This window comes from Centropristis striata, chromosome 7 (assembly GCF_030273125.1).
Source record: "Centropristis striata isolate RG_2023a ecotype Rhode Island chromosome 7, C.striata_1.0, whole genome shotgun sequence".
NCBI classification, from domain to species: domain Eukaryota; kingdom Metazoa; phylum Chordata; class Actinopteri; order Perciformes; family Serranidae; genus Centropristis; species Centropristis striata.
Window position 1 is genome coordinate 24,570,336 of NC_081523.1, and position 27,359 is coordinate 24,597,694.

The following is a 27,359-nucleotide window of genomic DNA, read 5'->3' on the forward strand; positions in this document are numbered from 1 at the left end:
GTCATACCTGTTGTTCATCAGGTTTGGTTTGTATTCATTTGTTTCCCAAACACCACAATGTGTCAAACCTGTTTATCCAAACGACTCTCAACACATTTTGTTGAAAATGACAGCAGATAAAAATAAAAAGTCGATGAGGGCAGCACATTTAAAGTAGTCTGAGTGAAGAGGCTTCAGGCAGAAACAGACACAAAATGTGCATATGGTCTTTAAAGTTGTATAGCTGTATACCGCAGAAAGGCAATAAGCAAGTCTTTTTTGCAATAAAATTCAAGTTCCATTTATTAACCATCAGAGAAACAATGTTCATTCTGGTCAGAGTGCCACTCTGTTCAAGGTCATGCAAATGAAATGGAATTTATGATCAGTTTTACAATGAGATGACATTCCTGGTATGATGTACTGTGGTGTAGTTTACCATTTGCTATCAGGGCCTGTTTTTCCTCCTCAAACAGCTTGTACTATTTAACAAGGCAAAGGTAATAGTGCACTTTTATCTGTATCTGTTGTAATAATGAATATCCAATTTTACTGTTTCCCCACTGATCATCTGTACAGAAGTTCCTGACTATTCAAATGGACTGAGAATTAGCACGCATATTTCCTACTGAGTTTGTCTGTCCTCTGCAAAGAGTCCACTTAAACACGAAGGCTTGTGAAGCAACTGTGTCTAAGAGTGATGTAATCATGTGTTCATTTTACTGGTTATCAACTATTGGCTGCAAATTTGCTTAACCACCACTGAAGAAATTCCCTGTAGGTTTATTCACGGCTGACCGGAAATGCACTGATGAAAGAGTGTTTATTGGGTGAGGAAGTGCATTGTGTTGTGGATGTGCGCGTCATTTCTACCACAGTGTCCAGGGTGGCTGCTTGAGTGGGAACGAGGCCAAAGAGGAAACATTGACAGGAATGGAAATGACAGCCCACGGCAGTGCTTGTCTCTGAAGAGATCGTCTGATCATCATCCTATAATACAAGGAAAAGGAGAAAAATTGTTAAAGGAATACTTCACCCATAAACAAGCCCTTTGTATATCAATTACTCACCCCGTGATACCTTGCATTATTAAAAAAAAAAGCCTCAATGGTGAGCAGAGAATATGGAAAACGGTTAAAATCATTGATGAACTGATGTGAATGGGGCCGCGTTTAACAACAGCAAGACTATAGCAACAGCATTTGACAAACTCTCACGCAACTCGTTAAGTATAATCCAGGTCTCATTTCCTGTCGTATGATCAATACTTCTTAAACACATGCAGTACACTATTGCAAAGTGTGTACATTTCAACAGGGTAGTGTTGTCTCAAATTGCTCACAGGTGTTATTGACTTCCTGGAGCTCGGTAGATCAGGCAGTAATCAGTCGCAGACATCATGGCATATTGGCAATTATTCAATTCAAGCGACTACAGTATCGTGGTACTAAGTGGAAAAAAACACTGTTCGCCACATAAAAGTGAGAAAAGTGTTCCACACTTTGACCGTTTTGCGTCAAACATCCAGGTGCCGAGTACTTTTTAAACTGTGTGAATGCACTTCATGCATTCAAAACAGCAAGTGTAAGTACAGTAGTGCACAAATAGAGACACAGTGTTGGCTTATACTGCACAAGTTGTGGAAGAGTTTAGCCTTGTGTCGCCCGACTGACCTGTGAAGGTGTTTTAGTCTCTTAACCTCTTTTTCAAAAGGTGTGCTATGAATGAGTGCAGACAAGTGTGGGTCAATTACTTTGTTAGTTCACAGTAGTTCATGGGTGGCTGCTTTGTTGTATTTCTGTTTTGTTAGGTAAGTAGCCAGCCAGAGTATTTTATATCATTGTTTTCGTAGATAGTGAGTGGGTAACACTGAGCTAGAAAAAGGTTCTGATTTTGTTTGTTTTATGATTTGGCACCACCAGTTAATCAATAAATGTCTTGCATTGCCTGAGTACATCTGGGTTGTGTTGCTTCCCTTATCCCTAGATTCCAACATGGGTTGTAACACTGGGTCTTGGATTTTCTCACATTACATGTGAACACTACACTAAAATGAGTTTCTGGAAACATTTGAATAGGCAACACAGTAATAGTATCTTCATTCATATTCAAACAGCAGTGCCTAGTTTGACAATTTAATCCAAGTTTCGTGAGTTGCGCTGAATGTCATTCATCCTATTAAACCCCTTGATTGGATTAGGGTTAGGGCAAGAATTCAAGGTAACATAGGGCGAGTAATTGATATGATGATGGTCATTTTAACATTTAAGAATTCCTTTAATTTCCCAGGATGTATTGCAATAATGCTTCAATAAAATAAAACAGGACCAATTGTGTGTCTACATCTGTCTTACCCGTCACGTCCCAGCAAGAAGAGAGCAGGAATGCTTGGTTTGGCAGTGCTTCCATCAGTGATCATATCAAGGTACTGACTGTCATTGTCCACTGCATTATCAGCAATCAGAACAGCTTTGCCTCCAGCTTCCTCCACATGTTGAGCCTTTTGTACAAAGGAGCAACCTCTAGAGCGCAAACAAAAACGGAGAAACAAGTGGGAAAAAATATAAAGGCAGGCACAATAGGCAGTTTGATTAGTTTGCAGTAAATCATTCCAAAAATCAAGGTACATATCACATAACGTACAAGTTAAAGGGGCATCATGCTAATTATCTTCACACACAAATCCTGGCCATGTATTCACATCTCTTCATTTCTTAAAGTTTAATATCAGCCTACATCTTCAATTTCCTTTCTTCCACTTCCCTACTAAATGGTTCTGTCCAAGCGTACAGTTCCAGTTTCTCTCCACTTGTTTGACTTTTCATCCTCTATGGCTACACAGTACACAGTACTGGTGGAGCTATGTTTAGGTGCTAAGACATGTGTGCATATATACCCTCTTTCCACCAGGACTACTTGTCCCTGGATGATGTCTCTGTCCTCCAGGTCTGAGCATCCATCTGCTGGGTCTGCTGGCACGAGGAAAATCTCATCATATGATGATGTCTGGGGAGCAAAGGAGAGGGAGAGAATGTGATGAGATGTTGAGTGTGTCTGGGGATGGAGAATCCTTTGTCCAATGATATTCAGAAAAGGGAAAAGTACTAACAAAATCTCCTCCAAAGTCTTTAGCAGGTGCTGCACTGAAGATGTACCCTATGTCTTCTGGACTGATGACCCGGAAATAAAGCAGTTCATTGATCCCAAGACCTAGGGCAGTCCAAAACAAAGAACCATTTTCATGACATTATTTTAGAAATGTTAATATTGTAGCGGTTTCGTCAGGGTGAGGATGGTAAACCACAGCAGCAAGGTGGTATGGGATGGAAATTCACAAGCAATGTAAGACGGTACAAACAAAAACCAGCATTTACCAGCATTTAAACACTCCCTCCGCCCCTTACTCACCTGACAGGCGACTACACTGCATGAAAACACTCCAGAGGTAGAAAATTAAAGCTGTCGTCCGAACAACCTTCGCCATGTTCAAGACATTTGAGGAGCTCCTCGACGTTACACAGACGATACTTCAGTGTGGCTTTCTGTTTGAGAGCGCCATTCCTCCATATGTGCCGTAAGCTAGCTGTTATGCTGTCTAGGAACAGCAGCTTTTGCTAACAGTGCAGCGGGTTAGAAACCACTTCCGCACTTCTTTTTCTGAGCATGCGCATCCCGCAGAGCCGGGTAAATGTGCTGTGGCCACAGGGCAAAAATCATCTGTCGGCCCCATTAGCCCCCTGTCTGTTTCATACAACTATTACAACTCTGTGTGCAATCTATAAAATAGAGTTTTTCTATTTTAGAGCAGTGTGTAGCCTACCTGTAACCAGACTTTATGTAATTTTGGCCTGTCATAGTAGGAAAAGCACAGGTGTTATTCTGACCAGTGTTGAAGATGTAGACTATTAGATAGGCTACAATTTTGTGGTACTTGAACTGTCTAAGTAGTTGTATTTTCTGTTACATTAAACTTTTTTATTGTACAATTTTACTCCAGTACATTTATTTGATATGCCTCTCTTTAGTTTATAGTTGCTTTGCAGATTCAGATTAATAATACAAAATATAATCAGCATTTTTTTAAATTATGGATTAAAAAATATGATATCTTGGTTGAATTCACCTGTATATTGGCAGTATAAAGTATAGGCTATAGTTGTCGTTGTTGTTGTTGTCGTTGTTGTTGTTGTTTTAAAAACCTGCTTTTGTCAGCTGCATCATTAAAACAATTATTGTGTCAATCATGATAATTCATGCATTTTTAATCTTTCTGAAATGTTCATGCAAACTAAATACAATATGAAAGAAATTAAAATTATTCTCTGTTTAGAAATAACAATATATTTACCACTACATGTTCGCCATAAAGCCATAAAATGTTAAACAATAATAGTGAAATAAAATGCAGACCATTTTAACAAAAAATGAACAATACAACCTTCAGGAAGGAATAGATTTATTGCAGTTATTTCATTAAATTGCATTGGCCTCAACTGAGGTGCACCCAATAAACTGGGTATATAATTCAAACTTTAGAAATGCAATTGAATAACTGTGTCGTTACCTCCAAATATTTTTCACTATTCCCAAATAAAAGGTATTAGTACACCCACATGGTCCCAGTTGCAATGTTTTTGTATTGAGCATCTTCTTTCTAAGATGTGTGGTTCCTCTCCCTTCTGTTCTTCTTTCTCTTCTGGCAGTTGTCCAGGTACCCAGACGGCAACTCTGGGCAGCAAAATTTTGCAGTGTTTTTGCATTTGCATAGGTTCTTTTTCCCTGTTCTCACCTGCAATGAGTTAATGACAGATTACGGTGATGATGACAAGAGCAAGCAATGTATTCTTATATTAATCTTATAATAATAATCTAATATCTTATATTATTCTTAGTCTTATACATTTTAATGTGTAAAAAAAGTCTTATAATTATATGAATATTAATTATAATTCCTATAAGAATACTTAAAGAGATAATATTTTATTTACTTTCAATGCTTTAACATTTAAAATTTTTTAGTTCATTCACAGTGGTTCATGTTAATTCTCTGTATAACGGTGTAATTTAATGCTCCTGCTTTTTGCCCATTAATGAAATTTCAGCAAAAATACATTGATTTTACTTTTTAAGATTTGGCAGCATCTAATCTGACTTATGGGTGCAGCAATGATGAACCTTTGCTGCAGTTTTCTGTTTCTCAGCAATAGTTGAGGCTCTGCATTGTTCACACATGTTTATCACTGTTGAATAATGATATTGATGTGAAAACTGAAAATATTAGAATTATACTGTAACAGGCATTCACTAAGAAGGTTTTCTGATTGTTCTCCTTCCTGTTTTAGTAAAAAAAAATATATATTTAATTTTTCCCCAAAAAATGTTACTTGTTCTTTGGCTTTACTGTTGGATTACAAAGACTGTTCAAAACGTGCCAGATATTTAAACAAGCTGACAGTATCAAATGAAATGAAAAGTATTACTGAAAAGCTGCTTTTGCTCATCCATTAACAACTAAAACCAACAGTTGAATATCATTAATAGGCTTTCATCTTCACCAATAAATTAATAAGTCTGAATAAAACTTTGACAATAGCCTCTGTGATAAAATAAGACACCAATTGCTACTCAAGTATTGTAAGCCACATAATAGTGATTAGAAACTAAAAGTACTGGCATCTAAAAGTGTTTCTGTTCATCTCAATTCTAGTGAGAAACATAAAGTCTTATATTTTGTCCACTCCTATGTACATTTAATACATAAATGTGGACTACTACTACATTGCATTCAGTGGGGTTTCTAATTTAAGACAGTAGTTGTATGCAAGACTTGAGCAACACATAAATAAGGAAGGAACATACAAAAAGGAAGGAAGCACAAAGATCTTTTAATAGCCATTTTGCACAGTGGCAAACCACCAACACACACAGAAATGCCAACACACTTATACAGAAATGTACTGGGCCAAGAAACATACAAACCGTGAGAACAATTGTCTAAAGGCAGACAGACTCAACTGAACGCCTACATGGTAAATTACGTATTATCTAAATTTTCATTTCAAGGATCCTTAAATGGACAAAACTGCTGAGACAAACTGTAATAGGTTTGGTCCCATGTATCCACATTGGACATTTTTTGCTTTGATAAAATTTCATATTGAATCTTTGCTGTAAGTTGGGAGGTAACTGTACCTGTGTCTAGTGTCTACATCTCCTAGGAAATAAATAATTTGTCTATGAGGGTTTTTGCTTCACTTTTTCTGTGTATATTTTAAAATAAATAATAAATATATGCACAAATAAATAAGTACAATCATAAATAATAAATAATTAGTTGACAATAAAAGTGTTCTGACCTGATCTATAGTAAAACAAACTTTAGTGTGTTGTTGCCCCAAAGGGAGACAGCCAAGAAACACACAGTGAGGAACAAGGACATGAGAGGACATTGTGGACATGTCAGAACAAAGAAAGAGCAAGAGCAGACAGTGTTGGGTTCAAATAATGTTAGCAGGTTACATTTTTCCAGGGAGTCCACTGGCTCCAGGCTGAGAGCACCAGCGGATCTCTGCAGCGGGCCCTCAGCTTGCTGATCCCCTTCGGGATCTTGGCAGATGAAGAAAGTCCAGTCTAAAATCAGACAGGGCGCACAGTGAGAAAAGCTAAATACAATGCAGAGAATGATAGACATGAAATGGAGAGATCTTCAGACTTGTGTTTACCGTGCCATCGTCTTTAAGGATGTATTCAATCTGGTGCTCCAGACTGAAGAAGCTGTGAGGAGTGGACCAGCTGGATGGTGCATTAATGCTCACATTTGAACCATCCTCCTCCTCCTGACACTTGGCAATCTGGGGACTATCAGGTTGGACTGGACACAAGAAAAATGACAGGTAAAAAAATGTATCATTAAAGAATCAATAAAGTGTGTATCTTATAGGGTTTTTTTTCTCTTTTGTACTTCAATTCTTATCTTGCATTTTTAAGTTCTCACAGCTGTTTTTGTAACTGATATTTCAAAATAATTTCATTTGACCCTGACTTTTAAGTAGTTGTTGTTCATGTGTATAATACACCCTTTCACTTCATCAGAATGTTTCTTTACTGAACAATGTATTATTAGAACCAAAAACTAATAATTTGTATTAAATGGATTGACTTTCATCCTTTAAGACCAATTTCCCAATAACTCTTATGAGCTATTTTTGTTGTTATCATTAAATTTGTCCAAACAAATGTCCCTCTAGTTGTACCAGGCATTCAATGAAAAAGAAAGCAAGGAAAAAACATGGGTGATCTAATAATTTTGTCCATGACTGTATCTTTGAACAACCTTGTCACTGATTTTTGATAAAGATGCCATTTACTTTAATCTTGATAGTCTTCTGCTGAATGTCTTTAATGTAGGTCAGTTTCACTCAGCTTACCGATGTCTCTGAGATAAAAGCTCTTGGTTTCCTTGAGGTAGGAGAAGTTAACGACGGCTTCAGCAGTTAGTTCGAGCATGGTGCTTTCCTCAGCGTAAGGTGAGAGGGTGTGGGGCAGCACAAAGTGGAATCTCCCATTCACGAGCTGATCACTGCTTACCCACTGACACGACTTCCTCCCATTGGTGCTACAGAGGCAAGCAGTAAAACAGACAAAGAGAAATATATGTCATATATGTAAACGTACACTTCTCCCTGCTTCTTTCCTTTAAACACGTTATAAAACACTTCTGCTGTCTTTACTGATATTTATCTGTGTTTCATTTTCCTTACCAGTTATTGCCCAGTCCAAGGCGCATCGCTGTTTGTCCACTGGGGGTCCAGTCACAGCTGAAGTTGCAGCCATAGGATTTTGCCCGACAACTGATAGAAAAATCTATAAAGAGATTTAACAGAAAATGTTTTGACTTTCTCATCCCAAAAATGAAAAAAAAATAGCATTAAATGTAAGACTCTTATGTTGGAAGTGCATCATAGAAGGGTTCAATATTTGGTAACTTCCAGTCTCATCCTCTAGTCTAGAGAGACAAATACTCCACCCCGTCAGACATGCAGCAAGTTTCAAGATCTTAGATATGTACGTTTGCACAATAACTTCCTCTATCTGAGAGATTCTTGGCATTTATAAGACATGAACAGCACCTCACCTAATGTGTCTTTCTTCTCAGGCTCCAGCAGCAGATAGGTTGATGATATCATGTCTTCTCCTCTCCAGCAGCTGTAATTTCCCACCATGTATCCATCTACCTCTGAGACAGCCAGATTTACCCCGTTCTGCTGGATGTCACCATTTATATCCACTTCCTCCATCCCTCCATGAAGCTCTTGAAACTTCCATCTGACATTTCCGCTGGTCTTTGTATGGCAGGTAAGTGTAATTGGATTTGGATTATTCCTTTTTGCCACCACAACTACACAAACATAGATTAAAACAGATACAGAGAGAGAGAGGGACATTTCTTAACATGTCAAGATGAACAGATTTAGAGGCAAAGATAGGGGAAAAAATAATGATAGAAAAATATGTGGAGCCTAAAAAAGACATACAGTTTTCTGGAAAGCGGTCGAGTCCATGTGCTCCGGTGAGGCTGACGAGCAAAAGCCCACAAATCCACAGTGAAAGAGTCTCCTGTGGAATTGTGAGGAGAGAGTTGAAAAAGTTCCATTACTTGTATTTAAACCTAAGTAATCATTCCTTAATTTGCTAGTGATACTTTATCTTCAAACTAAATAAAAAATGTATGCATGGGCCATTTCAATCTGCTTGTATTGTATTTAGTTGAGAATAAAGCTGCAACTAACAGTTATTTTAAATTATTGATTAATTTCTAGATTGATCTATTTATCTCTTGGCCAATAAAATTTCAGAAAAAGTGTGAAAATGTCCATCCTTGTTTCTCAATCCTGGCAATGTCTTTAAATGTCTTGTTTTGAAATTGAGTTTAATATGATATAAAACAGAGAAAAGCAGGAAACATTAAAATATTAATTTAACAATAAATCAGTAATTCAATTATTTTTCTGTAAGTCAACTTCTGAATTAACCAACTAATCATTGCAGCTCTAGTTGAGAAAATGTGTTAAAATGAAAAATGACCAGAATGCCCAGAATGTTATTCTACCGTAATCAATCAATGTCAACATTAACTGACCAGATAATAAGTAAAATTTAAAAACAGGTTAACAAATATATTTAATTCCAGTCATTATTTCTTACCATTTTGCTGAAGTGACACCGAAGTGAAGAGCCAAACAATCAAGAGCAGAAGTTCAGTCGTACTGATCTTGATGATTGTATGCTCAAACTGACCACTGACCATCATATTTATAATGCTGCTCACAGCAAACAGCCGTGCATTTCCTCTACACTGTTTTGCATGTCAAATTTTTGTAAACAGGAGTGTATGTTTCGAATAAGGGACTCTGATGTGTAGATAAGAAGTGTCAAAATGTGGGTGTGAAGTGGGTTGGGGGGGCTGCCCTCAGCCTTTAAGCTGAAAAACTCATCACCACATGTTAGATAGACCGTATCTGATAACCAATCCTGGAATCAGGCAGATAGGGTGCCCACACACGCACAAGCATGCACGCACACGCACACACACACACACACACACACACACACCTTTTTCTTTAGAATAATATGCCCATTACACAATAAAATGAGACTTGCACTATATAAGGTCAGTTTCATTTGCTTGCCTGTCAATGACGTGATCTCACTTTTGGACGTCAGTGCGTTAGTGTTGTGGTTTTCTGCCAGATGATGTCATAAACTGACTGTATTTTTAAGTTACTCTATTTAGATCTTGGTGGTTTTTGACACAAAAATTTTAACCGCATGAAGGATTTTAGTCATTGATCGCTGGATGATAAGTATCAGAAAAAACAGGCTGAAAAATTGTCAGCTCACAGCCCCGTCGAGAAGTCCTGTTTCCATCAAGTAGAGTTGGAGAATCAGTGATTTTTAATTAAAAAAAAAAAAAAAAAAGCTTTATTTAGTGATTTAACCGGTTTTAATCAGCTTGTCCATTTGTTTTGAAGAGACACCAATACTTTATGATGTCTCCAAATTCTGTATTTTATAATTGTTGAGATTGAGAACGGCAGAAAACGACATATAATGCATTTAATTTACAAATCAAACATGTACATAGCTATCATACTTTAGGGAACAAAACATATAGAAATGGAATAGAATTTTTTACAGAGGTCATTATTTGTCTCTCTTATTTAATAACCTTCATTTTGTGGGTGTTTTTAAATTTTCACAAACATTTATATCATCAAGATTCTTCTACACGAGTCTAGCAGAAAAGACTTGTGGAAGTATTTTTATTATCAGTTGTTTTTATTATTAATTCATTTGGAAATTAGTATTCATATTAATCCATAATAACGGTTTCAATCTGTGACATAACCATGGCCAAAAATAATAATAAAACTCCTTTCAAAGGTTTTTCCCTTCTACATAACACGACCAAAAAAATTAATAAAACACCTTTCAAAGGTTTCTCCCTTCTACATACCATCAGAATTAACATTTTGATTCTCCCAGAGTTCACAGGCATGCGCACACACAACACCTTCACACAGGGAGAGACACCAGGACTTTCCCTTGCATGTTTGGGGCAATCCAATTTAGTTTATCCAAAATGTCAGCCATATCACACTTTAACATCACATTATATTCTCATGTTTATCCTCACAGAGCCTGTCAAACACAGCCTGCCTGTGTTAAACTAGGTGTGAAGTACTTTCATGGTAAACAAATGCCCTCTGTATAATCTGCGTGTTAAGTACGTGCTGCAGAGTTCACAGAACATTCCGTCTACATGATGACTTATTCTAACCACACTATCACTTTGAATTCTGCGAAAACCTGTTTGGCCATTTGAACAGAAATAGTTGGTCTCAGATTTCAGTTCCTTAAAAATCTAAATAGCATTTCTCATGTGGAGAATAATTGAATGCACGCGAATGTCTCTTTCCCTGTGTCAGATTGTTTTATATATTCTAAATAAATTATTAGATTATTTGTATTGATGCATTTATGTAAGCAGTGTCTGAATTTTCTCAACATAGGGCTCATTTTAAATACGTAATATACTGTTATGAGGTTAAATGTATCATGTTTTTACATTAAACCCTGACCTTAAAAGGAACTAAAGCTGTCGGCTAGATGTAGTGGAGTAAAAAGTACAATATTTGCCTTAAAATGTAGTGGAGTAGAAGTATAAAATTACATAAAATGGAAATATTCAAGCAAATTACAAGCACCTCAAAATTTTACTGAAGTGCAGTAGTTGAGTAAATGTAGTGAACACAACTGTGTATTTGTGAAAAGCACATTTAACACATTGTGCTTCACTGAGCTTGCAATTTTGTTCATTATAGTCTTATGAATTTAAACTTGTACTGTATGTTAACATACTGTAATTTCCATTTGTTTAATACTTTTTTTTCAGTGTAGCTCTCACTTAATTTTCCACACAGCTTCAAGATAAAAATGACCCAACTTTTTTCCTCTGAATCAGATGAATCAATGTGTTACTTGCATATAAATTCCCAAACTGACTTCAGTCCAGACGATGAAACAACCCACGAAGGCTGCCCATGAGATTTCATCATCCACCCACAACACATCTAGTCAGTGTCTTACAGACAGAGATATGAGTATCGCCGTGTATACGGTATGACTTATTGCTTCCTCTTATTAAGAAAACCTTATTAGACCCTTTCTCTGACTGGAATGGCAACAAATCAAGCATTACAGGCATACTGCCAGAGATAGGGTCAACTAAGTGCTGATTTCAAACCCTCTTAGAAACATTGTAATCCTCAGTATGTTGTGGTTTCCACCAGAACTACAGTGATTCATATATTAACAGAAAAGTTACAAGGTCTAGAGCTAGAGAGTTTGTGTAGCACCTTGGATGGAAAATTAACTCCAGCTCCTGTTTCATGATGACGCAGAACTCTGAAGATGTAATGCTCTAGCCCTCAATTTAGAAATATGCCAAATTGCTACAAAAAAATAAGATTTAAGGGATTTATAAGAGGACATTATAATCAGACATCGAGGAAGCACTGACCTGTTTAAATTGACAGTCCCAATAAAAATCTAAAATACAGGCCAAAAAAAAGGAAAACGCACATTGTGAGCTGCTTCTTGTAGGAACTTATGAAACAAAGAAAGTAGTTTCTACATGAAACTGCCTATAACAAGGATTATATTGAGTCATGGTTTCTGTACAGACGGAGACATTTGAGATTTTCAAATGTACTTTTGACGTAGTGTCAACTACTTCCATTCTATTCTGGAGAAGGCAGACATCACCAACATTTTGCAACCCACATCAATAAACATCTAGATATGGATTTTTTTATTTTGGGGTGAAGTGTCCCTTTAAAGCGTACAGCTTTACAGTTTATCAAGGTAAACATGGTATCATGCAACAGAAGTTTTAAGTTGAACCAATGCTGCCGTCTACACAGCCTCCTATGTGCCCTGCACTTCACGTTTAACTGCAAAATGAAGCATCTAGTGTTTTTTCACTTTTCTATTAAATGTAAAAAAGAAAAAAAAAAGATATTTAAATGTAGTTTTTATTACATGGTTAATTCCACCAAAACATTTTTGATGTGTGAGCATCACAACACAGGAGAGGCAGCGTGTGAAAGAGAAAGGTTTGCACATTCCACTGAATTAAATAATTTCACTTGTTCTGCAGAACGAGGCAAATCAAACAAAAGGCTTAGTTACAGTTGCCATAAAATGTCAATTTTACTATTTTTTGCCAAATTTTCAAGGTTACAATTAAAAAGCTACTTTTGTTTGTAGCCACAGAGCAACTACAGAGATGAAGAATTACAAAATGCTGCTGTGTCAAAGAACAGTGAGCCGAGAGGGTCTTTGAAATGTTCCCTGGTGTTTGTTAGTTTGCCTCGTCCTTTGAAGCCTCGTCAAAGTTTTCAACAAGATCTGAAAATGGAAACAGAGGGTTGAAGAGGGGTAGAGGACAGAAAACAGACACAGATAAAGGTAAGAAAATGTCTCAATGAGTATAAGATTGATTTAGCAGCCAAATAAAACTTAATTACTAAATGAAATAAATTCCATGGGTGACAGAAGCTTAGATTATATCTTTAAACACACAACCCGACACAATGAGATTTAGATGTGATAAAAATTATGTTGCATATGACAAAACATGCAAACTGGGTCATGCTGTTCTGGACTGTAGATGATGTGGCTATGCAATATTTCATGAATAATATAATTAATGCAAATATTTGTTGTAAAAGGGGATGTTTGAATTTACTTACCTGGAACCTCATCATCTTCCTCTTCAGCAGCAACCATGGGGGCTTTGTTGTCTCCAGCTTTGAGGGGGAAGAAGAACAAACAGGAAATTGTTATTAGACAGTACACAATATACTAATGCATGCAAAAAGATCAGGAAAGAGCATGTGGGTACCTGGTTTGGGGAGGGTCTCTGCTAGTCTCCTGAGACTGGTAAGACTGTCGGCTCCAAGTTGGTTTAGGATTCCTGGGAGCATCTCTGTGAGCTGCTTGTTCTCAGCATGCCCTGTGATTGTAAAAGTGTTGGCAGCCAAGGAGGCCTGAACCTTTGGATTATTGAAGTGGATCACTGTTCCCTGGTCTGTGAACATATTCACCTACAGTCAAACACAAATTGGGGGGAAAAAAAGAAGAGGAGTTGGGAGGTCAGTGTGAAGAGGATGATGAAACATCATAACATTGACTTTGTTTCCACCTTTTATTTTGCCAATATATTTTATCACTTCAGCATGAAAATACAGTAATTAAAGGCTTTATTTGATGGAAACAGACTGCCTGCTTTTTCTCAAGTCTGGCAGTTAGTTTTATGCTGTATGTTAGCTCCATTTGTAGGTGGAGAGCCCTCTTACAAGAACATCAATATCATGATGATGATGACCTGTCTGTGTGCAAGCCCAATTTCAAAAAAATTGGGAATGAGCGGACATATTTACAAAACCAAAAGTTTCCCAGCTTGAGCGTTACTTGTTTTAGTACTGTATTCAAATGAATGTAGGTAAGGACTTTCAAATTGTTGCATTCGGTTTTCATTATGTTTTTCAGTGTCAAACTTTTTTGGAATCAGAGTTGTCCTGATGCATTTCAGAAAAAATGTGCTGTACCTCCTCAATGCCAGAGATGTTGTTGACTCCCAGTTTCTTGAGGGAGAACTGCAGCTTCTTGTCATCCGCTGTTGCCGTTCTGTGCACCACCTTCTTCTTTCTGCGGGCTGACCCCTACAGAGCACAACAATTAGATATAATATCTCAACCAATAACACAATGGCAAAACTCACAATATAAAAAATATGCAAGGACTTCAACTCACCTTGCCGCCAATGCGGACCTGAGCCTGCAGTTTGGCGAGCTTCTCCTGGTTCATTATCGACTCCTTCATCTGACACAAAGAACAGTGCATACACATGATCAAATTTAATATTGTTTTACTAATTTTGGGAGACATATGAAAGCACCGTAGTCATCAGTCATTTCATACAAATTATTAATTCTGATTTTGTTTGTAACACCAGTTGTGGAGACATTCTCCCCTGAGTGTAATCTAATAATTTGATCCTGAAATGACTCTCATTTCAAGAGAAATATGCAAAATAGTGTACAAGTTTACATTTCATGAATAACAATTAGACTCCTGATGAAACTCTGGACACAAGGTGTGATTTTCACAGTTCATTAGTTACTAGGAACTTACAGTTACAATTAAGTGCCAAACCTAAAAGTCCCCCAAATCCCCCTGTCGTTTTGCCTTTTGGCACAGTAAACGACAGCTGCAATAAGCCAAAAATAGCTGCACACTCTTTAGTCTCGACTCAAGTTCTGCATGAATCAGACAGAGGTTGTCGGCTAAAGTTAGTGGCTAAGTTAAGTTAGGCTGGTAACACTATGTACTGCGAAGGGAGATGAGTTAGCTACTAACTTCACCAGCCTTTGTTTCCCAGCATGGCCCGAAAAGAAGGTGTGCTTTGGCCTCATGCGTGATCCTTCAGCCACCGAGACATGGAAACCTCTTTTTTAACTCAGGTTTTTATAAAGTATGACAACTGAACTGTCGGCTTGTTAGCTAGCCAAGCTAAACAGCTAGCTAAGGCCTCACCAAACTGATGCTAACATTCGGGTATAGTTAACCTATTCCTCCTTAGCGCGTAATATAACTCAGGGAAATGTGCTTTTTATACATTGTCAAAATTATATGAGGCTGAGACAGCTTTTAATGCCTGCAGAGACGTGAACTGACCTGGGAGTGTGTAAACACGCGGGTCACACAGCCGATAGAAGCTCAGAGAAAGGAGTGAAGACCGGACGTGACGCACTGAGATCGAAAACTTGCCGGATGTGCCCAGTTTTTCAAAATATGTGCTCATAATTAACTTAAAACTTAATTTTTTAAATAATAAAAAATGGCCAGTCAGGTTTTTGAAGTCGCAGAAACTATGACCAACAGCTACATACTTTCTAAAATGTACTTAAAATAGCGAACTCTTTAAACTTGATAACTTTTTTTAACGTTAGTAGCTATTTCTATTAACAACCAATTAAAATTTAAGTCATAAGCCACCATTTACGAAATAATAAACATAAATATGTCAAAACGGTACAATATTTCTGCAAGATTTCACCTAAAAGGAAGTAGAGTTATTTAAAGTAAAGTAATAAATAAATTAAGCTAATGTACATTTAGGCCTATTAAAGATACCGAATTCTACGTTCACCATCCGTGCTATTAAAAATATTAAAGAAAAGTAGGGGGAAAAAACGTGTTCCTTTCAGTGGAAAATAAAGATTTGTCGTTCATAGCGGAAGTAGTCACGTTTGTAATCATGGCGTCCTCCAGTGCACCGAGAGGCAACGTGATAATTCCTTAAAATGTGCAACTTTTGGTTTACTTGGATAAGCAACATCGGTATCATCTAAATTCAACCAATCATACTTTAAAAAATAAGTCGGTATTCCCGGACGGTTTTCGTTTAAAGGTGAGAATCATCAAAATGCAGTTTAGTAGAAAATGCTAGGCTTCTGTAGCGCAGTGTGCTAACTAACTTCTGCTGTGCTGAACACGTTGGCTCGAGTATCTTTTCTAATAAGGTGCTTTATTTTCAAACGAGTTACACCACGTAGCATTTATACTATTAGGTTAAGGTTAACTGTACACACCTTTTATATTTGATCTAGCTCTTTGTGCGCAATACTAAACTTTGATGAAGGAATGTACTGTCTGAAGATACCGAACCCGTTAGCTTAGCATTGCATAGTTTGGTTGGTTGTGATGCTGTTTGGTAAAAAACTTTCAGTGTGAACTCTGTCATTCAGTCTTTGTTGAGTTTGATGACTTCTTTGCGGATTGGTATTTGTTGATCAAGAAAGTCTCAGCTAAGCTTTATCCACGGTAACATTCAATTAAAGTATCTTAAATTATTCAAACCACGTTACTCTGTTCTCACGTTACTACTCTGTCTGACAGTCACGTTCTCTGTATATGTGTTCAGCTCCTTGTTGAAGCCTTGTCATATTTTTACACTTAAAGTTTATTTTTTTAAAGCCGCTTAATGGGGTTTAATCAGCAACTAAAATTCAAAATATAATGATTCTTAACATTGTTGGGCTGCACAGCACTAGTTTTTTATAAAAGTACATACCAGCAGGTCAGTGTGGTTTAAGTGATTTACTAAGTCCAAATGTCATATGTCTTGCTATATATTAATATTTTCTTTATTCCTGTATCTTGCCAGATAGAGTACTCCGTGATCAGCACAGATGGCTTCATTTAAACCTACAAAAATCCAAGTTTACCCGAAACTTGGAGAAAAAGTCACACAAGACACACTTTACTGGAAAAACTACAAAGTAAATCTCTTCGACTGTGTTCTTTAATATTTAAATATTTAATGTTACTGTAAGCAAGGAAAAGACATCCATTTTATTTTTCAAACTTAACAATGCATCTGTTTCTCTTCTCGCAGGCTCCGGTCCAGATAAAAGAATTTGGAGCAGTCACAAACATAGACTTCTCCCCAGTGGCTCCACATAACTTTGCTGTGACAGCATTTACAAGAGTATGTATGGATTTAAGTATTGTTCACCCCATAAAACACACAGTTCTCTGAATAATCAAGTATCATTGTGCATCTCCTGATTCTAACTCTGGTTTCTCTGCAGATCCACATTTATGGGCCATTCTCCCAGGAGCCTGTCAAGACATTTACTCGTTTTAAGGACACTGCGTACTGTGGGAGATTCAGGTCAGATGGTCAGCTGCTAGTGGCAGGATGCGAGGACTCGGTGGTCCGGCTGTTTGATGTCAGCGGCAAGGTGGCACTCAGGATGTTTAAAGGGCATACAAAGTAGGTATCCCACGTGTCACTGTCTGAAAGTTGTGTAGTCCTGGCCTAAAGACTGAGTTTTAGAAAGCAGGCATGTTGAATGATGATCTCTTGAGTGATCCATCGACTGAATTTTATGATGATCTCAAGAATTCTGACAACCTTTTGATCTGACTTTATAACATCTGGTTGTGAAAAGGAGCTGACGGATATATTTTTGTCTCTAATTTTATTTCTGCTCAGGGCTGTACATGTCACAGACTTCACCTCAGACCGTTACCAGATCCTCACAGGGGCAGACGACTACACATGTCGACTTTGGGACATCCCAAATGCGACAGAGCTCAACACATACAAAGAACACACAGATTACATCCGCTGTGGCGTCACAAGCAAACTCAACAGAGATCTCTTCTTTACTGGTGAGAGGGAAGCACAATACTCACAAATACTCTTTTATGCAGTTTCTTCAAAAATGTTTTTTTTTTTTTTTAATAAAATGGAATGCCCACAAGTGTTATCAACATTTGAGAAAAATGGGGGCTCCACATACTAGACATTTTGAAGTATTAACATTTTACAACCTCACTTGTCCACTTCTCTCTCTCAAATTTTAAATGAGACCTGTAGAATGAAATTATTTTGATGAAATGCCACTGTTTTCATCTGATATTTGTTTATTTTTTCTGTTGAGTTCCTCACACATAATGCATTAAAGGACTGTTGGAATATGAAAATCAGACAGTAATTTCTGATTTTACTTTTTTTTCCTATGGTAAAGTGTAATTCTGTCAATTTATATGCAATGTCAATAGTAATTGCAGATAAACTGAGTAATCAGACTTTTAAGTTCTGCTCTCGAGTTGTTGGACAGAGTGGCACTGTGAATGAAAGGATGAGGACCAGGATAAGAGTTTGGTCCGTTTCTGTGTGACTAACAATTGATGTTCTTATCCTAGGATCTTATGATCACACAGTGAAAGTGTTTGATGCCAGAACCGATAAGAGTGTGATGACCATGGACCATGGCCAGCCAGTGGAGAGTCTGCTTCTCTATCCTTCTGAGGGACTCCTTGTTTCTGCAGGTAGTCAGCAGATCTGTTCATCATGTTCAGTCGGAGCATCCAGAAAAAAATGTCCACCTGCTCAGACCAAACTCAAATTCTGTTACTAGTTTTTAATTATCTGAATTAAAGGGTTTCTGGCATTTTCGTCCTCGCTTAAGTTGAAAATGACACTCACATGCTACAATATATTTACCAGCGTTCACCAGGAGCATTTAAAAACATCTTTTTTTTCTCTCTCTCTTTAGGGGGACGCTATGTCAAAGTGTGGGATCTGCTAAAAGGAGGCCAGCCTCTGGTGTCACTGAAGAACCATCACAAAACTGTGACATGTTTGTGTCTCAGCAGTAATGGACAGAGACTGCTGTCAGCTTCTCTGGACAGGTACTGGGACGGGTGTATGTACAGCATGCATGTCTGACAAAGCACAACTATCTGCCATGACTGTTGCATTTTTTTTTTAAAGTATTTTTTGTATGAACCGTGTTCTAATCGTGAGCTTCTGTTTGTCTTTCAGGCATGTAAAGGTGTACAACACAACAAACTATAAAGTGGTCCACAACTTTGACTACGCTGCCTCCATCCTCAGTCTGGCTTTGGCTGTAAGAAATTACATTCAACACTTCATCATGTTCAATTACAATTTTTTTTAATGTTTGAAGGTGAATTACATTTATAAAGGTGCATTCCATTAAATCTATTAACAGTTATGGTGATTGCAAACTAGTGGGTTACATGGCTTGAGATTAAGTTTTCTAGTTATTGTATTTCTCAGGAAATATGAAATAGTTTGCATGTGTATTCCCAGGAATCACATTTCCCCACGTTAAAGCCAAGTCTATACCAATATCCGGCTGCAGGAGGTGGAGTTCTTGCGTGTTAAAAGGAATTGTTGAATGATGATCTCTTGAGTGATCCATCGACTGAATTTCATGATGATCTCAAGAATTCTGACAACCTTTAAACTATTTTGGAGACTCAAATCATCTGTTTGTGAAAACGAACCACCAATTTAGTCTTTAATTTTATTTTGGCTCGGGGCTGAAATTCTCCTCAGTAAAACTATGAATATGTGTCTTTCTCCTCAGCCGGACGATGAGTCTATTGTCGTGGGTATGACCAATAGTATCCTGAGTATCAAACACAGGAAAAGCCCTGAAGAGTCGAAGGAAATCTCCAGCAAACAGAGGCGACGACCGACATATCGTGTTTTTGTGAAGGGGAAAAACTACTTCCCTAAACAGGTATGTTTGCATTTGGTTACCACACACACTGACTTATTATATAGAGCTTTTCTTTTTCACTTATTTAAATGCATTTATTGGTGCTCCATCTTTTTCCAGGATGACTATCTCGTCAGCAAGCCAGTGAAAGAGTATTTGGCCAAATACGACAAGGAGCTGAAGAAATTTAATGTATCGAAGGCTTTGGATACAGCGCTGCAGGTAAACATTTCATGTATTTATGACATTGGCACAAGATTATATCAGTTGGTATCATTTTCTTGTTTTAAAGTTTTCCTTTATTCAATTTATATACTACTCTCTTCTTGCTTAGTTATACAAAATTAACTCTCTATTCTGAGTATTGGGAGCTGAACAGCATCCCTGCAAACAAACACCGCATTACAAGCGGTAGTATGATTTTATTCATAAAGTATAATCGATTTTATTTATAGACATGGATAAGAGTGAGGAAGCCAGAGGTCACAGTTGCTGTTATAAAGGAGCTGGATCGAAGAGGGACATTGAAGAATGCTCTGGCAGGAAGGGATGAACAGGGGCTTTCTCGGTTGCTTAACTTCTTCATCAGGTAAGAGGCAGACTAATCTGTTGACATAATGTGTTAATAGATGCATGGAATTTGGTAAGTTTTACATCAAATTGTGCAGAAATATTTTGCAACATGATTACTTTAACCTTTTCCTGTTTCCTCTACAGCAATGTGGTTGACACCCGGTTCGCTCCTGTCCTCGTCCCAGCGGCCGAGACGCTCGTGGACATCTATCGGTCAGTAATCGGCCAGTCGCCAGTCGTGGACCGACAGCTGCTGCGTCTGCAGGAGCTGCTGGAGAAAGAGATCGACTATCAGCAGGAACTCCTGGAGGTGCTGGGCATGTTGGACACAATGTTCGCCTCCTCCCTTCCTAGGAAGGAGGTGCCATGCACGGGCATCAGCAGGGCAAACGGCCTGGCTCAGGGAGATGCGAGCACCTCAAGACCACAGCTACAGGCCACCTGAGGCTGAAAAGCTGCTTTGGACCTGGTTAGAGTGCTTTGACAACTTAAAAATCTCTTTTTGAAACATCAGACACTTTTTCTGACATGACAGGCTACATGTCACCAAACAGAAACATTTTGGTACAGGTTTTAAGAGACTGACAAACTCCATGGTCTCACTCTGGTGTTGATGTGACTGAAACACAACAGACAACAAAGAGAACATACATTTTCTGTATGAAGACTCTGAATGTGTGAACGGGAAGTGAGGTTTTTACTGGAACTCTTGTAATTTCACTTTGAAATGTAATTTGTGTGAGTGAGCACGCTTGTTTGTATGATTTAACTGTAAGTATCTGCTTTGTGTTTTCATAATATTTGACATTGGCAAATGTTTTATAAGCAGATATAAATAAATATTTGTCATATGGAAACTGACTTGTCATTATGATGAAATTGTGTTCAATTTTCACTGATGTATGGAAGAAATTGAGATTGGTTGAAAAAGTAACTATTTTGTGAAAAATTTTTTTTCCAAATTGACAATATACATGCAAAATGAAATTATAAAATATAATACAAGAAAGTCACATTCCAGCAACAAAATGCCACTCAATTGAGTTTATTGCAAAAATAAATAAAGTTTCACTATTCACGGGACTGTGCCGGAATGTCATCTTGCCTCAGTCATTACAGGGTAGACTAATAGAAAAATTAAAAAAACAAAACAATGTGGCCAAAATTGTGTATTTTGAGAAGTTAACTACAAAAAATGGTTATGGTTAAGTAGTTTAACTACCTAATCACTATGCAAATATGATCGTAGCACAAGCTAGAGCAAAAAGTAGTTGTACTGCTGATTTAATTAAATGCACTGTAGTTCACTACCAGTGGTGGAATGTAACTAAGTACATTTATTCAAGTACTTGCACTTTACTTGATTTTTACACTTTAACTTGACATATGTAACCTTATACTTCTACTTAACTGCATTTAAGGGGCAAACATTTTACTTTTCACTCCACTACCTTTAGCTGCCAGCTTTAGTTATGTTTCAGGACAAGATTTAAAATGAAAAACATGGGTTTTTTTGTAGTTAAAATTAATCCTGCCTGAACAACAGTAAATGCTGCTTATATAGTAAATGTGTCAATAATAATACAATATGTTTTGGGAATATTTAACAATTTGAGTGGGGCCATTCTATAAAAGGAGTATTTTTACTTTTAAACATCTTTTTGAAATGAAGGATTCAGAAACATTCAAAATAAAATCAGCTTTACATTGTTAGTATATTTTACTTTTGATACTTTCAGTACATTTAGATGCTGAAACTTTTGTACTTTTACTTAAGTAAGTTCTGAATACAGGACTTTTACTTTGACTTGTAGTGGAGTAATTATGCAGTGTGATATTATATTATGATATTTTGTGTCTTTTTTTAAATAATTTTGTTTCTTTTTTGTGGTAATTTTTTGTGTTTTTTATAATTTTGTGTCTTTTTTGTGTCATTGTGTCTTTTTTAAGTAATTTAGTGTTTTTTCGGTCATCGTGTGTCTTTTTTTTGGTCATTTTGTGTCTTTTTTTTTTTTTTTTTTTTAGTAATTTTGCGTCTTTTTTTGGTCATTTTGATACTGCCTCCAGCGGCCCCCAGGTAATTTGAGTTTGAGAGCCCTGCCATGGACTGTATAAAATAGTATTACCCATTTCTCTGGACTCGTCACTGTTTCATCGCCGTCCACCAGAGGCCGCTGTAACCTCACAGAAACGGTAAAGTTTCACATGTAAGGAGGAATTTGCATTTGAGCACACGGAAGACAGAAAGCATCAGGAGTGACAGAGAGGAGGATGCTGTGTCAGTGGAGGCTGCAGCTCTCACACTGCAAACAGCAGCGGCACCGACTGAACGCCATTTCTCAACTTGTAGCTTTTAACACCGACACCTGAATTAGCAGTTAGCAAAATGAAGACGTGTCCGAGTTAGGTGGTCTTTTTTTTGGCTGAATTTAAGAAAACTGTCAGGTTTCTTCTGCCGGAGTTTGCTCCTGTGAAGGTAAGTACGCCACTAATGTTAACCTTTTTCTACTAGCTGTTGACTTTTTTCAGTATATCTCTTTATTTGCGATATTATTGACAGTTTGCTAACATGTCAACCCTGGTCGAATGGTAAAATATAGCTCTGCAAAAAACAGCCTCAAATGTATTCTGCAGCTAAATAGGTCAACATTTAACTACGAGTTCAATTCATTTGAATTATTGATAAAAAGCACAAATGTTTCTCAAGCTTAACCGTCGTATTTGTGATACTTAATAATACATAAACAATATAGTGTAGCATTAATAAACATCCCAACTTTAAACAGGTTTTCTTTGTCATAAAGCTGGCACAGTTATTAGTTTAGTCCTGTTCAGTTTGATAATGCTTTGCGTTTGGTAACTGTAATATTCCGTCTAGAATGAATATATAATTAAAATGTTGATGTAAAATCTAATGGTAATAACACATGTATGTGGCACCCTTCAAAACTGATGTTACAATGTGCTTCACAAGACTATATCTATCTATCTATCTATCTATCTATCTATCTATCTATCTATCTATCTAATGAAAATGTCATCTGAAAAATAAATGCAAAATATCATGTGACTGCACAGGAAACCATTTCTTAAAATATGGTTGTTATGCTAAGACCTTGCTGTTGTGTCCACTTCACGAAGTGGCCACTGATAAAGAACAGATCTGAACCCTGCAGCACTGAAACCCAATCGATTTCCTACTTTAGCTCTCTCTCTCTCTCTCTCTCTCTCACACACACACACACACACACACACACGAGTAGACCACACGCTGCCTGCAAATCAGATTGGGACATATTTGGTGTTCTGGTTCTGTCTCTACACACCAAGGTAGAAAGCATTATCATTGAAATAATTATTCACGCACTTGAGATCAAAAGATGTTCCTGTCTCACTGGATGACCTCTGACTCTGCTTGGCACAGATCAGGTTTGATAATCTCTTCAGGATCAGAGAAACAGGCAGAATAACCAAAATAACCAAAGAAGTAATGAGGAGTCACATGGCTACCAGTATGAGTTTTCATCTTAGTCTCTAAAATGTCTGTTTAATGTCCGTCTTTGCCTGCAGTTGCTGTGCAGATGGAGCTGAGCAGGAGGAAAGTGCCTCTGTATGTGAGTATGTGTTCCAGTTTGCTGTCAAGTTTGAGTTCTCCAATTAATCTCCAGAGTTAGTTAGCCCTCTGGAAAATCTCTGCAAATTGAGTTTTGGATGCTGTGAGAGATCAGCAACCTCATTTATAAAAACTACAAGTCTGTGGCATTTTGTGCTCATGACCAAACCATTATGTTGAATGAAAATGCATTAAATGTACGGATATACCTGAACGGATACAACAGTCTTCTGCTTGTGCATCAACACTGTACATGTAATGTCATCAAGTTCACTGACTTTACTGTACGTTCTTTTTTTAATGAGATTTGGCTCCAGGGTCGATGAGGGCGCCACAATGACAGGAGACTTATGTTTTGGACTTTGATCAAACAGGACTTTAATGGTGTGTGAATGAAACATCTCTGGGTTTTGCTGTTGGATTATTTGAGCACTGAATCATAGTTTCATAGGATAAAAAGTAACCTTATTCATCACCACAACTGTGACAAAAGCAGCCTGGCATTTGTGTGTATAACTAGCAAATCAGTAACTCTGTGATTCATTCACAGTGATGTTTTTTATTTGTATTTTACTTAATCAGTGTTGGAAATGAACTAGTATCAGTTTGATTTGTGATGTCTCTGGTTGTGTTAAACCATTGAATGGATCTGTTGTCTGTGAGGTTAAGCTGTAGTCAAACAGGGCTGGACCAGGATCAAATATTATTTTATTGGTTTCAGTTAACAACATACGCAAACATTAATGAGGACTAATGCCTCTCTGAGGATCAAAGGGAGTAACACTTTGTGCACACTGTATTCAGTCAATTGAGTCCTTTCTAATTTGACATGTTTTAATGCTGTTTTCTTTTTACTCAAGGTTACTTAGAGGTCACCAAACTTTTAATGTGGACGCCCACATAATGAAACACCTACTCCACAGATACTGTGCTTTCTTTCTGTAGAGCCCCACAAATGAATGAATAAGTGCATTTATGTGACAACTCAATTTGAATCATATAATGATAATATAATACCATAAAAATGCATGTACGCCCTTTCATATTCAGACATTTGAAAGTTACAGCTATAAGTTAGATATAAGTAACAACAACAACAACAACAAGTTCTTCTTTACTTTTTTGCAGCCACTCCGAGCGAAATGACAGCAACAATGCTAACATTAGTGTATTGACGGTGAATAATAATAATATTGGAAATATGCTTTTACTGGGGACATTTGGCATGAATCACATGTCCTGCCGTATATTACAGACATGTGAACTAACCACAGACACCTGCCTTTTTTATTGACTCATGGAAGAATGAATATAGCAGAAACACTGGAATGGATATTTGCCATTAAACAAATATGATTTTTTTGCCTAGCATGGATTGTTGTTGGCCCAGCGGCCTGTGCAATAAGGGAAACACTGCAGTGTAGACATTATAAAATTTATGGTAAACCTAAAGTTCTCTCTGTCAAGAACAGAAGACTAGGGATAAATAAGTGGATAAGTGAACCTGAAGGTGGGATTAGGTGAGACGGAGAGACATGGAGGCAGGATTACTCACAGTGTCTCTTTCTGAGGCAGTGAGAGAAGTAAAGAGAAAAGCCTCTGAGTTTTATAGCGTGAGAAATTAGGTCAGCTGTTGAGGTGATCCAGGACTAATAGACAGACTCTCATGAGAAATTGAGAGAGACTCCTTTAAAAACATTCTCACTTTTACACCATTCAATGCTTATCTTAAATGTACACTGCATTTTAAGTTGAGCCTTATGATTTTAATTTTTGTTGTACCTTTCTTTCAACCTGTCTCCTCTACTCCTGCCTCAGTACATGGTTTGATAGGTTTCCCAGAATAACCACACAGTGTGTCTTGTGGCTACACTGCTGTCTGGTCTATTGAGGCCACTGTAGGTGGACAAATTGATATCTTTTACAATAGATTTCTTCCCATGCGAGTGCAGTGTGTTGGTGAAAAACAGCGACCTAAAGGACTGAAACTAACAGCAAATGTTTGGTCATGATATTTAAATTGATGATAGTTCACTGCACTTTAAGTTGAACCTTATTATTTTCATTTTTGGTGTACCTTTCTTTCAACCTGTCTCCTATACTCCTGCCTCAGTACATGGTTTGATAGGTTTCCCAGAATAACCACACAGTGGGTCTTGTGGCTACACTGCTGTCTGGTCTATTGAGGCCACTGTAGGTGGACAATTTGATATCTTTTACAATAGATTTCTTCCCATGCGAGTGCAGTGTGTTGGTAAAAAACAGCGGTCTAAAGGACTGAAACTAAAAGCAAATGTTTGGTCATGATATTTAAATTGCAAGAAATCTGCCTTCAAATTCAGTTACAAGTGCATTAGACATCTACACACTGCAGCCATTTATCCACAGAAATAAAATCCACTGAAACGTAACTGATACTAAAGTGTATTCAGTTGTCTTCTGCTGTTTCAGTATACTGATAAAATACAAATAACAATTGCTTTTTAAATAAAATAAAAAGAAATAAATCAGATATCAGAACAGTTTTTAGTGTAATCATTGAAACATGTCTGAAGTAATACATTTTAATCATTGGCATCTTTCAAATCACTCAAGGTCACTGTACAGTGTCAGAGTAAAATGTACAAAAAATATGCCAGTTTAAACAGATGGTCTTTGAGCTGGGTTTTGAGCAGTGAAAGAATGTCAGAGGGGAGGGAGTTCCAGAGGCGCGGAGCAGAACGGCTGAAGGCTCTGGACCCCAGGGTGGTGAGACAGGCTGGTGGGACGGCGAGGGGGATGGATTTTTGAGGGTGACCAAAATGCAGGGAGTTACAGTAATCAAGGCGAGATGTGACCAGAGAATGAACCAGGACGGCAGTGCTGTTGGGTGTGAGAGACTGACGGAGGCGGTTAATGTCGCGAAGATGGAAGGAAGCAGAGCGGGTGATGTTATGACGTGGGCATGAAATGATAGAGTGCTGTCCAGTATGACACCCAAACTCTTGACCTGAGGAGAGGGAGAAACTATGGAGTTGTCAATGTCAGTTTTGATATTGTGGATTTTGAAACAATGAGAAGAACCTCTGTTTTGACACTACTGAGCTTGAGAAAATTGGAGGAAAACCAGGATTTGACTTGTTGAAGACAGTCACAGAGGGAGGATGGCTGGAGGGTGGAGGTGTGTCTGGTGGAGACATAGAGCTGGGTGTGATCTACATATCAATGGAAGTGGATGTTACACTTTCTGAAGATATGGCCAAAGGGGGGAGGTAGATAATAAATAGTAGAGGCCCCAAAACAGAACACCTGAAGTAACTGGGGATGGCTGGGAAGTGATGGTTTTGAGTTTAATGAACTGAGTGCGACCAGAGAGATATGATTTAAACCACTTTAAGGGAGTGTCGGTGATTTCAATGGATGCAAGTATATATAGTAGGATGTTGTGGAAATGGTGTCAAAGGCCACAATCAGATCAAGCAGGATGAGGACAGATAACAGTCCTGAGTCAGCTGCAATGAGGAGGTCATTTGTGATTTTTT

The 27,359-nt window shown here is 37.6% G+C and overlaps 5 protein-coding genes across 6 annotated transcripts in view; 2 read left to right on the forward strand and 3 right to left on the reverse strand.

The window, feature by feature from the left end:
* Positions 1–268: 268 nt before the first annotated feature.
* Positions 269–3,632, reverse strand: LOC131974796 (protease-associated domain-containing protein 1-like). The gene is made up of 5 exons (XM_059337272.1): positions 3,388–3,632; positions 3,089–3,189; positions 2,876–2,985; positions 2,334–2,501; positions 269–969 (listed from the first exon to the last, which is right to left on the reverse strand). Exons 1-5 carry the CDS (start codon positions 3,461–3,463, stop codon positions 849–851), a joined length of 576 nt encoding a protein of 191 aa, XP_059193255.1. The 5' UTR covers positions 3,464–3,632; the 3' UTR covers positions 269–848.
* A 946-nt stretch (positions 3,633–4,578) lies between these two features.
* On the reverse strand, positions 4,579–12,442 carry il12b2 (interleukin 12B 2). The gene is made up of 7 exons (XM_059336999.1): positions 8,514–12,442; positions 8,114–8,377; positions 7,740–7,842; positions 7,407–7,594; positions 6,702–6,850; positions 6,499–6,609; positions 4,579–4,768 (listed from the first exon to the last, which is right to left on the reverse strand). Exons 2-7 carry the CDS (start codon positions 8,274–8,276, stop codon positions 4,634–4,636), a joined length of 849 nt encoding a protein of 282 aa, XP_059192982.1. The 5' UTR covers positions 8,277–8,377; positions 8,514–12,442; the 3' UTR covers positions 4,579–4,633.
* Positions 12,443–12,557: 115 nt separating this feature from the next.
* On the reverse strand, positions 12,558–15,418 carry LOC131974617 (transcription factor BTF3-like). The gene is made up of 6 exons (XM_059337000.1): positions 15,283–15,418; positions 14,359–14,427; positions 14,154–14,267; positions 13,448–13,649; positions 13,296–13,352; positions 12,558–12,951 (listed from the first exon to the last, which is right to left on the reverse strand). The coding sequence occupies exons 2-6, from the start codon at positions 14,425–14,427 to the stop codon at positions 12,905–12,907; spliced, it is 489 nt and encodes a 162-aa protein (XP_059192983.1). The 5' UTR covers positions 15,283–15,418; the 3' UTR covers positions 12,558–12,904.
* A 441-nt stretch (positions 15,419–15,859) lies between these two features.
* On the forward strand, positions 15,860–21,082 carry utp15 (UTP15 small subunit processome component). Its single transcript, XM_059336998.1, has 12 exons — positions 15,860–16,018; positions 16,775–16,889; positions 17,006–17,098; positions 17,202–17,386; positions 17,609–17,787; positions 18,325–18,450; positions 18,678–18,813; positions 18,947–19,031; positions 19,518–19,673; positions 19,773–19,874; positions 20,108–20,241; positions 20,370–21,082. The coding sequence occupies exons 2-12, from the start codon at positions 16,800–16,802 to the stop codon at positions 20,668–20,670; spliced, it is 1,587 nt and encodes a 528-aa protein (XP_059192981.1). The 5' UTR covers positions 15,860–16,018; positions 16,775–16,799; the 3' UTR covers positions 20,671–21,082.
* Positions 21,083–22,480: 1,398 nt separating this feature from the next.
* The window catches only part of LOC131974836 (rho guanine nucleotide exchange factor 28-like), a 46,525-nt gene continuing 41,646 nt past the window's right edge, over positions 22,481–27,359 (forward strand). For both annotated transcript variants that reach the window (XM_059337318.1, XM_059337319.1), the window contains exons 1-2: positions 22,481–22,701; positions 23,796–23,839. In XM_059337318.1, coding sequence (XP_059193301.1) covers positions 23,807–23,839 — 33 coding nt within the window. In that variant the 5' untranslated portion in view covers positions 22,481–22,701; positions 23,796–23,806. The remainder of the gene's footprint in view (positions 22,702–23,795; positions 23,840–27,359) is intronic.